At 37.3% G+C, this 12,345-nt stretch overlaps 1 protein-coding gene across 1 annotated transcript; it reads left to right on the forward strand.

The window, feature by feature from the left end:
- Positions 1 to 489: 489 nt before the first annotated feature.
- LOC308694923 (extracellular calcium-sensing receptor-like) lies at positions 490 to 3,796 on the forward strand (the record flags this gene model as incomplete). The annotated part of the gene is made up of 6 exons (XM_081372735.1): positions 490 to 626; positions 752 to 1,040; positions 1,128 to 1,883; positions 1,978 to 2,205; positions 2,599 to 2,722; positions 2,883 to 3,796. 6 exons carry the CDS (start codon positions 490 to 492, stop codon positions 3,794 to 3,796), a joined length of 2,448 nt encoding a protein of 815 aa, XP_081228861.1.
- Between the last annotated feature and the right edge of the window lie 8,549 nt (positions 3,797 to 12,345).

Below are 12,345 nucleotides of genomic sequence, written 5' to 3' on the forward strand. Positions count from 1 at the left end.
GTCAATATGACCGTCTATGGCCGAAATAGGTAAATATGTTCATTTATTTTTTTGCCTTATGTGTAATTTATATGAAAAACATTTTAAATGAAAATACAGACACTTTTAGGAAAAGTCAGGTACCAGCAGCATTGTATTTATTTTTTCAACAAAGTTATTGCAGATATAAAATTCAAAACGGTCAAAATGACCGCCATGGCCGTTCTAGTGTTAAATTTCTTGTATATTCCTGTATCTGTAGAACGGACAACAAATTATTTTTCAAAGACTGCAATCTTTTTTCACCTATTCTTTTATAGCGCATGTCCTGTGGGATCATTTTTCCTAAATGACGCATACTACTGATGTGATACAAAAGTTCAAATGGTGTATCAGGTCATTGGCATTTGGAAGATGCATCTGAGATCAATCAGTAGGATTCTCATCTTTTTTTGCGTACACCTATTTTATTATTGCCTTCATACAAAGGCAAAAAAGAACATTTGTCATATGATGGGAGACTCAAAATACCCGCTGCTGTCTAAAGATGGAGATGTAACTATTGGAACACTTTTTGCAATCCACAGTAAAGAAACATTACCGTCATTTGACTTTACACAAAAACCTCAACGTCTGCTTTGCTCTAGGTTTGTTACATTGGGAAGATAATGCATTTGATAAAAATATATTTGTTATCTAAATTAATTTGTAGCATATATAAATATATGTATTTAACTTTGTTTACTCATGCAAAACTTAAATGTTTTCACAGTGTGAATCTAATAGATTTTCGGATGGCTCAAACAATGATCTTTGCCATAGAGGAGATTAACACAAGTGAAAATTTGCTCCCAAATGTTTCTATTGGCTACAGAATATATGATACCTGTGGTTCAAGACTGTCTTCAATGAGTGCAACTATGGCATTGATGAATGGTCCGGAGTTTTCAGAAGAGGACATATGCAATGGACAGTCTCCTATACATGCTATCATAGGTGAAACAGAGTCTTCAGCCACAGTGATTATGTCCAGAACTACAGGACCTTTTAAAATTCCAGTGGTAAGAAGCAATAATAGTACAAGTCTGACCATAGTGAAACTATACTGATTATGAACTGTTTATTTGTTTCCTGTGCTTTCTTTTCAGATAAGTCCTTCAGCCACATGTGAATGCCTTAGTAATAGGAATAATTACCCATCATTCTTCAGGACTATTGCTAGTGATTACCACCAGAGCACAGCACTTGCATACATAGTCAAGCACTTTGGCTGGTCTTGGGTGGGAGCTGTGAACAGTGACAATGACTATGGAAACAATGGAATAGCCATATTTCTGAAAACAGCCCAGGAGGAGGGGATTTTTGTGGAGTACTCTGTGAAATTCTATCGAACAGAGCCTGAAAAACTCCAAAAGGTGGTACAGATAATAAAAAAAAGCACTGCAAAAGTAATTGTGGCATTTCTTTCTCAAGTTGAGATGGGCAATCTGTTTGATCAGCTAAGTATTGAGAACATTACAGACTTCCAATTGATTGGAGTGGAGGCTTGGATAACTGCAAAAAGTTTGATGACTCCAAACAGTTTTCAAGTTCTGGGAGGGTCACTGGGGTTTGCAGTGAGACAAATTGATATTGAAGGGTTTGCAGATTATGTTTTAAAAAAATTCTGGAACACAGCATTCCCATGCTCACAGACTGAGGGGAATTCTTCTCAATATGCATTAAATTGTAGCGGATATCAGGATCTGATTGCATTGAAAAATTACAATGAAGATGTGACTGAACAAAGATATTCAAGCAATGTATACAAAGCAGTTTATGCCGTGGCCTACTCATTACACAGTCTGCTACAGTGCACGAAACAAGGAGATTGTGAAAAAGGTCTGACAATACAACCACAGCAGGTAAAAAAACTGTGATGAAAGCAGAGCTGGCAGGTAAAATATTTATCTCTTTGGTAACATCAAAATGTCTCTGAATTGTCTTTTTTTTCAATAGGTAGTTGAGGCTCTGAAAAAGATCAATTCCACCATAAAAACAGGAGATAGTGTGTGGTTTGACAGAACTGGAGCAGTTGTAGCACAGTATGAAGTCGTGAACTGGCAGCAAGACTTGGATGGATCAGTCCAATTTAAAACAGTGGGATACTATGATGCCTCACTGCCCCCTGATCAGCGCTTTGTGCTCAACACTGAAAACATAATCTGGGCTGGAGGAAAGCTGAAGGTAAATAGGTTGTGTTGTATTAATCATTAGAATATAATAATTTTATATTATACTTTATGTACTCCTCAAATCTCTGCCTCTCAGAAAATTCAGGAAATAAAACCTTTTTTATATTTTATAATAAAACATTTTATATTAATACCATTTGCATTTATAAACGGTATAACCTCTAGTTGATTTAGAACTGGTTAGAAGCTAACATAATGTCAAGAGCAAAAAAAAACAGTTCTTAGTTTTTCCAGTGGTTTCTCAATGCAATAGCTGTCATTCCATTTTTGCGTGATTTTACACATCAAAGATACAATATTCTGTTCTCTATAATACTGATAGATTTATCGTCATCATATCACATAGACCATGTAATACCATGTCTAATTTTATTTTACTTTGTAGAAGCCAAGGTCTGTGTGCAGTGTGAGCTGTCATCCAGGCACTAGGAAGGCTGCACAGACAGGAAGACCTGTCTGCTGTTATGACTGTATTCCATGTGCAGAAGGAGAAATCAGTAATGAGACAGGTAATCTTCAGCCCATCTCAAAGCTTCAAAGAAAATTGGTTAGCTGTTTTTTTTGTATTTTCCTTATACTGTTAAGGATGCAGGTTCTTATCAAGAGACTTTATCAATGAAGTAATTTTTCCTTTGTCTCTAACTATAGTAAACACAACTTCCTTTCCAGATTCAAATAACTGCAAGCAGTGTCCAGGGGAATACTGGTCTAATGCTGAAAAAGATAAATGTGTTTTAAAGGCTATAGAGTTTCTGTCATTCTCTGAAGTTATGGGTGTAGTGCTAGTCTTTTTCTCACTGTTTGGAGTGGGATTAACTGTGCTGGTGGCCATCCTGTTTTACAGCAAGAAGGACACCCCCATAGTAAAAGCCAACAACTCCGAGCTGAGCTTCCTGCTGCTCTTCTCATTGACACTGTGTTTCCTCTGTTCACTTACTTTCATTGGTCGCCCCACTGAGTGGTCCTGTATGTTGCGTCACACAGCGTTTGGGATCACTTTTGTCCTCTGTATCTCCTGTGTTCTGGGAAAAACAATAGTGGTGTTAATGGCCTTTAAGGCTACACTTCCAGGAAGAAATATCATTAAATGGTTTGGGCCTGCACAACAACAACTCAGTGTTCTTGCTTTTACACTTATACAGGTTATTATCTGTGTGCTTTGGATAACAATATCTCCTCCTGTTTCCTACAAAAACATGAAATATTATCATGAAAAGATCATTCTTGAGTGCAGTCTGGGTTCCACTATAGGTTTCTCTGCTGTGCTTGGTTATATTGGTCTACTGGCTGTCTTGTGCTTCTTGCTGGCCTTTCTGGCTCGCACACTACCTGATAACTTTAATGAAGCCAAATTCATCACATTCAGTATGCTCATATTCTGTGCTGTTTGGATCACATTCATTCCAGCTTATGTCAGTTCTCCTGGAAAATTTACTGTAGCTGTGGAGATATTTGCTATTTTAGCCTCAAGCTTTGGTTTACTGTTTTGCATATTTGGACCTAAATGTTATATCATCCTGTTTAAGCCTGAACAAAACACAAAGCAACATCTGATGGGAAAGAATCCACCTAAATCCTTTTGAGATTAAATAAAGTGTATATTAACAGTGTCCTTTATTATTATTTAAAGAAAAATGTTTCTGATGCATGAAATTTACAAAAGTAATTTTAAATTTCAGTAATAAATACACTTATGCATTTATGTAAATTATAACAAGTATCAAAATAATAATAAAAAAAAAATAATAATAATATGATGGTGATGCATTCGTAAAGAATCCTAGCCTCATGTTTACATGTCAGTGTGGTGATGTTACGTCAATTTAATCATACGCAATTCTTTCATGTCATTTTGAACAGGCTCCATTGCTGATTATAATATGTAATATTAATTTGTTATCTGTACTTGTCAGCTCTGCTAATTGTAACTGCCAGAAAAGTTTCTTATTAATGCTGCAAATCAAAGTTCTTAAGTCCTGCTCCTGGAGGGCCACTGTTCTGCATAGTTTGACTCCAACCCAAATCCGACACTCCTGAAGTAGCTAATCAAGATCTTAAGGATAACTAGAAAATTACGGACAGGCAGGTTTGATTAGGATTTGAAATGAAATTCTACAGAACAGTGTCCTTCCAGCTTGCAAGGTAGTGCTTATTCAAGAAATCCGTTTTTGAAGTATAGTTGCTGTTGCCACACTTGCAGTTTTATTAATGTTGTGAGCTATGTGCTATGGGATTTAGAAAATATATTATCATGGTAGTGTTAACCAGGTAGTGTCACATTCACGTTAGTTTGGACTCGTTATGTTTTGTCATCAACTGCCTTTGTCACTCATTTGTTGTCACGGACACTAATTACATTCAGCTGCACTCATCAGTCACCATCATTAATGTAAATATGTTCAGTTCTGTTTGAGTTCAGTGTCCGCTGTTGTCAATGTTAAGTGTGTGTTGTTCTTTGTTTGCTTTGTTGTTGGATCTCATATTAATAAACCTTCATGTTGGATATTATCCGTCTTCCTCATCTGTCAATTAACATTTATTTATATAGCGCTTTTTACAATACAGATTGTTTCAAAGCAGCTTTACAAAGGTAACAGGAAAATAATGCAAAAAAAGTTTGTTTCCAGAAGAAAATAGCTTCACAGTCCAGCTTAAGTAAGTTCAGTGATGTTTCATTTTTGTTTTAAAAAAGTTATTAATTTAGTTAATTTATGTATATATAGCCGCTCTGGAGAAAACTGTGATGTCATCGTCCAGCTCAGTTCAGTTCTTGTATAATGGTGTCAATGCAGGCAGATCAATATTATTGTTGAATATTAAATGAAATGTTAAATTTAATGTCCCCAACTAAGCAAGCCAAGCCAATGGCAACAAGGGTGAAAAGGCGACAAAGGCGACAGTGGCAAGGAACAAAACCTCCATCAGGTGACAGAATGGAGAAAAAAACCTTGGGAGAAACTAGGCTCAGTCAGGGGGCCAGTTCTCCTCTGGCCAATGAACGAACAGTGTATGATTATGATTCATGCAGCATTATAGGTCAGAAGTCAGATTGGTTTGGAACAATCAGAATATTATCCAGTTCCATCTGGTTGAAGATTGGAGTCACACCGGTATGGAGACGGGGGAAGACTGTTCCAGAGTTTAGGCGCTAAAGGCGGGCATACACTGTGCGATTTTCGTCTGATTTTGAGCCGAATTCTGACTCGTGCGACTCTTTTTCGGGTCGGGCAGATTTTCAGCTTTGTCGTGCGTCGTTTGTCGTGCAGTATTCGTGCAGTGTACAGGGGGAAACGAGAGGCGATTAACCTCTCACAACCGGCAATCGGATGGTCGGATGAATTTCTGGCATGTTAGAAATTTTGGTCGCTCCTCGTGACTATATCGCACAGTTGAAGCAGAGCTACGAACCGATTGCCCTAAACTCAGTGTTTTTTCCCTCACTGCGCCTGTGCGAAAACAGTTTCATCTGCAGCAAAAAAAAAAAAAAAACGAAAAGAGGGAGATCTTTAAGTTCTGTAGTTCAAAGCTACAAATTACTGTTGCTTACCTCCAGTTCGTGTTGCAAAATGGATTAACCATTACCCACTTCTTCCAAGCCACCTGCGATGTACACTTTGCCTCTTTTATTGTTAAAAAATGTTTTTGAAATAAAGCTGTTTTTAATTTTCATTGATGAATTATTGCAGTGTTCGGACATATTATAGACTGTTAATAATTAATTATATGTATATAATTCATTGTAATCGACCTAAATGTTTTAGGCAATTTTTAATGAGGAGAAGTAAGCTTCTTTGTAATATTTTATTATCCTCACAGCGCATTGGTTATGCGGTGATGCGCTATGAAATTGTTGCGTGGCAAATTTAATTATAATAGCCTATCACTTTAATAATAAAAGTAGCCTAGGACTTCCCTAATAATAATAATAATAATAATAATAATTAAAGCTGCAAGCAGCATTTATCAGGGTTCAAGCAGTTAAGGCCTTTAAGGCCTTTACGCACAAAAGCATCAAAAGTTATTAAGTTGTATTTAGCAAGCATGTAACCACTGACATCATAGATGGAAAAGACCATGTTCTAGCATGATTTACCATGATATACCACATTCTAGCATGTTTTACCATAGTTTATCATGATTTACTATGGTTTACCATGATTTACCCTGTTCTAGCATAGTTTACCATGATTTTATCTTAGTTTACCTAGATTTACCATGTTCTAGCATGATTTACCATGATATACCACATTCTAACATGATTAACCATAGTTTATCATGATTTATCATGATTTACCATGATTTACCCTGTTTTAGCATAGTTTACCATGATTTTATCTTAGTTTATCTAGATTTACCATGTTTTAGCATGTTTTAGCATGATTTACCATGATATACCACATTCTAACATGATTAACGATAGTTTATCATGGTTTACCATGATTTACCCTGTTCTAGAATAGTTTACCATGATTTACTATGTTCTAGCATGATTTACCATGATATACCACGTTCTAGAATGATTTACCAGGATTCTAGCATGATTTACCTTGATACACCACATTCTAGTAATATTTACTATGATTTACCATGTTTCTAACGTGATTTACCATGATTTACCACATTACTAGCAATTATGTGAAGTGTCAGTGCAAATGAAGTGATAAACACTGACAAAATATGATTGTGTTATAATAGTTATTGTTATATAAGTTGTTTTTTTAATGTCTAAATATGAATGATGCAAAAGCACATGTGAAAAGACTTCATTAATAAGTAGAATGGCCAGCAGAGGGCAGTGGAAGACCACTTATTGGCTCACTTTCACTTTAAACTTCATGATTTTCACCAATTTTCTGCACTAAAGCAAACCAGTTTTTCCATGTTAACTCAATAATGCATGCTTACACACACACACACACACACACACACACACACACACACACACACACACACACACACACACACAAACATACACACACAAATACAAATATGTTTTTGGGATATGTTATTGAGAAAATATATTTAATTGTCTATAGGCATTTCTTTGTGATCTAATAATATAAAACAATATTACCAGTATAGGGCTGTAACGATTCCTCGATTAAAGTCAAGTACTCGATTTAAAAAAATCCTCGATTGCAATTTACCCGTCGAGTTATCGGCAAAATACCGGAAGTGGTGCATTCCACAGAAGAGAATCCATCAACCGCAGAATTGCACAGTATTCAAAGACAACGCGATATATTTAAAACCATTTACAGTCATAATATAGCATAGTGCTTGTGGCGAGCAGGACGAGGTCGAGGGCCGTGGGAGAACGGCACGAGGCCGGTGGCGTGATTGCAAATGAGCGACACCTGCGCGACGCACCGGTCTCGCATCTCTCACGGAGGAGCGGAAGCATAAAGGAGGAGCGACGACAGTGAAGAGCGAGAGAGGACAGGCCTGTGTTTTAGTTGATGTTTTGTTTTTGTTGGTGTTGCCAGCAGTCGTCCGTGAGGGGCTGCTGGCTTTTACTTTCATTTTTGTATTTTTGTATTTTATTATTAAATATTGTTGAACGTTCGCCGGTTCCCCCCTCCTTCTTCCCATAACATCTGAACCCCGTTACAGTGCTATTGTGAAATCACAAAGGCTGTGATTCAGTTACATAAATATATCCTTTGTTTTTTTGTTTGTTTTTTTTTTTTTCACAGAGAAGACGCTTTAATTACATGAGTGTAGATTACATGTTAAAATTACCTCAGCTCCGTCCACAGTAAACGCTGTTCCAAGCAAACTCAGTCTCTGAAGTGCTGTTTGTTTAGGTTTCCAATAACGTGCATTTGGGAACGCAAGTCGGACGCAGTTTGTGTTTCATAGTTGCACTGTTATCATTTATATTTGTGGAGCGCGTCTCGGGTTTCTCAAACTGCTTCTTGGTTTCTCGAATTGCTGTTCACCGAGATTTCAAAATAAAAGTTTAAACATCGCGATTTCAAAATAAAAGTTTAAACATCGCAATTTCAAAATAAAAGTTTAAACTCTCGCTCTGAGTTTGCATGTTTTGATGTGCACATGTTCTTGTTCAAGAAATTACAGTGGCTGCATTCTATCATACAGAAGTGGCCAAATATTAAAGGTTAAGTTAACATTTGAATTAAATGTTGTTTGGCCAATATTAAACAAGGATTTGATAATGCCTTAGTGTAACAACAACCAGGCCGCTGGCGTCCTCTGCAGGCATGTGTTATTTATGTACATAAGTTATGTTTATATTAGTTTATATCATTTATTTTACATGGGTATATTTTAACAGTGTTGTTCAATAAAACCCATATAATTACTTACTTTGATACTTTACTTGAACCAATTATTATTGCTTGTTATTATATATTTGTATTTTAAGTCATTTTAAAGGCTGTTGTTAACTTGAATCTGTTTTTTACCACAATTTTTTTTATCCGATTACTTGAACAGAATACTGGATTACTAAAATAATCGATAGCTACAGCCCTATACCAGTACATAATAATAAAAAATATTGCTTTTTAAAGCATTTGTTTGTTTTCCAATACTGAAAGCAAATAAAAAGATCATGTGTAATCTTGCTGCTCCCTCTAGTGGACAACAGTGGAATTACAGCTTTCATCTTATAGTTGAAGTGTTTGTTTGAATGAATGAATGAATGAATGAATGGAAATTTGGATTTTCACTTATATCTCGGGAACCAGAAGGCGAAAAATTCTGAAACTCAGAGCATAGATAGTGCTTGAGGAGCCCTGTTGAATGAGACCATTGGGCGATTGGGTCCGGGAGTTATGACCATTCAAAGGCATATCTTTTGGGGCTTTTATCTCTGGAATGCTTAGGGCAAATTACACCACATTTGAATCGAAGCTAGCCAAGGACGGGCCCTTTCCAACGAGCTCTCACAAAGGGTTCGGGGTGCTCTGGGTCGGGAGTTACGGCCGCTCAAAGTCGGGGGTGAAGTTGAAGGTGGTGAAGATACCTCATTTACTTCGGGAGTTATAGCCATTTTAGTAAAATAGGCCCCTCCCACAACGTTAATTTTGCACCCCCTAGCGACCGTGAATCGAAATTTCAACTTTTTTTCGATAATTATTGATCTTCAGACTCCAGAGAACAATTCTGCACTGGTTTGGTTCCGATCGGGCGAAAAACCAGGGACTAGTTCGCAAAAGTAGATTTTCGACAAAATTCAAAATGGCGGAAAATCTGTCGTGGCGGAAATAAAATCGGAGATATACGTTTTGTTCGTCAGGCGACCAGCTTTCCAATGATATAAGACACTTGAGTCTATGACTTACGGTCTAGGAGTTATGAGCAGTTTCGCTCTTTTGGTTGCTATAGCGCCACCTATGGGCCAATCGGGGTCATAATTTGATAACCTCTCCTCGATTTTTGTACTACCATATGGCAAAGTTTCAAAGCTCTAGCCCTTACGGTTTGGGCTGCATGATGCGTTTTACGGCGGAATAATAATAATAATAATAATTAAAGCTGCAAGCAGCATTTATCGGGGTTCAAGCAGTTATGCATTTTGTTACGATAAGTGTAACACCACGTGATTACAGAGCCGTAAAACTCGTTAGCGCCAACTAGTGGCCGACTTCTTTCAAAACTCTTACAGACCTCTACGGCCATGAGTTGAACATGCCCATCGAGTTTTGTTCCGATCGGCCTCCATTAACCTTGTCTAATAGGTGCTCAAATTTCATTGGTCGATGGCGGCCATGTTTTTTTGAGATACATGAGATACGTTAATATCTAACGGTCAGGTAGTCATAGCCCTTTTCAAGTTTTTTTCATGTTATAGCGCCACCTAGTGTTCAATCATCGCGATGTCTTTACTGTGACCCCAGACTGAACTTATACACATGTGTACCAAGTTTGGTGAAGATATCTCATTTACTTCTCGAGTTATAGCTATTTTAGTAAAATAGGCTCCTCCCACAACATGAATTTAGCAACCTCTAGTGACCAGGAACCGAAATTTCAACTTTTTTTTGATAATTATTGACATTCAGACTCCAGGGAACATTTCTGTACTGGTTTGGTTACAATCGGACACAAATCCAGGGACTAGTTCGCAAAAGTAGGTTTTTAACATATTCGTGAATATTTAATGAACTGTTTGATTGACAGCAATTGTTCTTGAGGCAAAGTTGTTCAGAATGAGGAGACCTATCAAATGATATGCATTTTATGACAATAAGTGTAACACCACGTGATTACAGAGCCATAAAACTTGTTAGCGCCAACTAGTGGCCGATTTCTTTCAAAATTCTTACAGACCTCTAGGGCCATGAGTCGAACATGCCCATCGAGTTTCGTTCCGATCGGCCTCCGTTAACCTTGTCTAATAGGTGCTCAAACTTCATTGGCTGACGGCAGCCATGTTTTTTGAGATACGCCAATGTCCTCATAAACATACATGGCACCTTGGACCAAGACACTGCATACCAATTTTCAAGTCAATCGGACTAACGGTCAGGTAGTTATAGCCCTTTTCATGTTTTTTTCATGTTATAGCGCCACCTAGTGTTCAATCGTCGTGACTTTGTTACCGTGACCCCAAATTGAACTCATACACATATGTACCAAGTTTGGTGAAGATATCTAATTTACTTCTCGAGTTATAGCCATTTTAGTAAAATAGGCTCTTTCCACAACGATCAATTAGCGCCCCCTAGAAACCATGAATCGAAATTTCAACTTTTTTTTGATAATTATTGATATTCAGACTCCAGAGAACATTTCTGCACTGGTTTGGTTCCGATCGGACACAAAACCAGGGACTAGTTCGCAAAAGTAGGTTTTTGACATAATTCAAAATGGCGGAAAAATTTACATACCGTAAATGAAATCGGAGATATACGTTTTGACCTTCAGGCGTCCATCTTTCCAATGATATAAGACACTTGAGTCTACGACATAGGGTCTAGGAGTTATGAGCAGTTTTGCGCTTTTGGTTGCTATAGCGCCACCTATGGGCCAATCGGGGTCATACTTTGATAGGTTCTCCCCAAATTGAGGACTACCATTTGGCCAAGTTTCAAGGTTCCAGCTCTTACGGTTTGGTCTGCACGATGCGTTTTAGCGGAAAATAATAATAATAATAATAATTAAAGCTGCAAGCAGCATTTATCGGGGTTCAAGCAGTTAAGGCCTTTAAGCACAAAAGCATCAAAAGTTATTAGTTTTATTTAGCAAGCATCTAACCACTGACATAATAGATGAAAAAGACCATTTACAGCCAATACAGGCAATGTACCATATTAAATATATGGTTTTAAAGCTTTTTAACAGTTATAGCGCCACCTATGGTCCGATCTCCATAAAATTGTTTACTGTGACCTCAAATTGAACCCATACACATGTGTACTGAGTTTGGTGAAGCTATCTCATTTACTTCTTGACTTATAGCCATTTTAGTAAAATAGGCTCCTCCCACAACAATTTACCACATTCTAGTATTATTTATTATGATTCTAGCATGATTGTGCTACAATAGTAATTGTTATATAAGTGATTTTTTAGTGTCTTATTGTTATATAAGTGATTTTTAGTGTCTAAAGAATGTAAAAGCATATGTGAGTAGACTTCATTAATAAGTAGAATGGCCAGCAGAGAGCAGTAGAAGACCACATATTGGCACACTTTCACTTTAAACTTCTTGATTTTCACCATTTTCTGCACTAAAACAAACCAGTTTTTCCATTTTAACTCCATAATGCATTTTACACACACACACACACACACACACACACACACACACACACACACACACACACACACACACACACACACACAAATGTTTCAGTGATATTAGTGTCACATTCACCTTCATCATATTCACCTTCTGTCTTCATCACATTCACCATCTGTCGTCATCACCTGCACCTGCTCCTCATCACCCTCATCATCATCATCACCTGCTCCTCATCATCATAACCGTCACCTGTTGTCCTTGTCTTGATCTGTGTATTTAAGTTCCCCTCTCACCCATTATCATTGTAGGTTATTGTTTGTGCACTAGCACTCTGTTATGTTTGTTTTCATGTTGGAAAATAAAATCTGTTATATTTGTACCACACACACACACACACACACACACACACACACACAC

Source organism: Scardinius erythrophthalmus (genome assembly GCF_964197995.2).
Source record: "Scardinius erythrophthalmus genome assembly, chromosome: 8".
NCBI classification, from domain to species: domain Eukaryota; kingdom Metazoa; phylum Chordata; class Actinopteri; order Cypriniformes; family Leuciscidae; genus Scardinius; species Scardinius erythrophthalmus.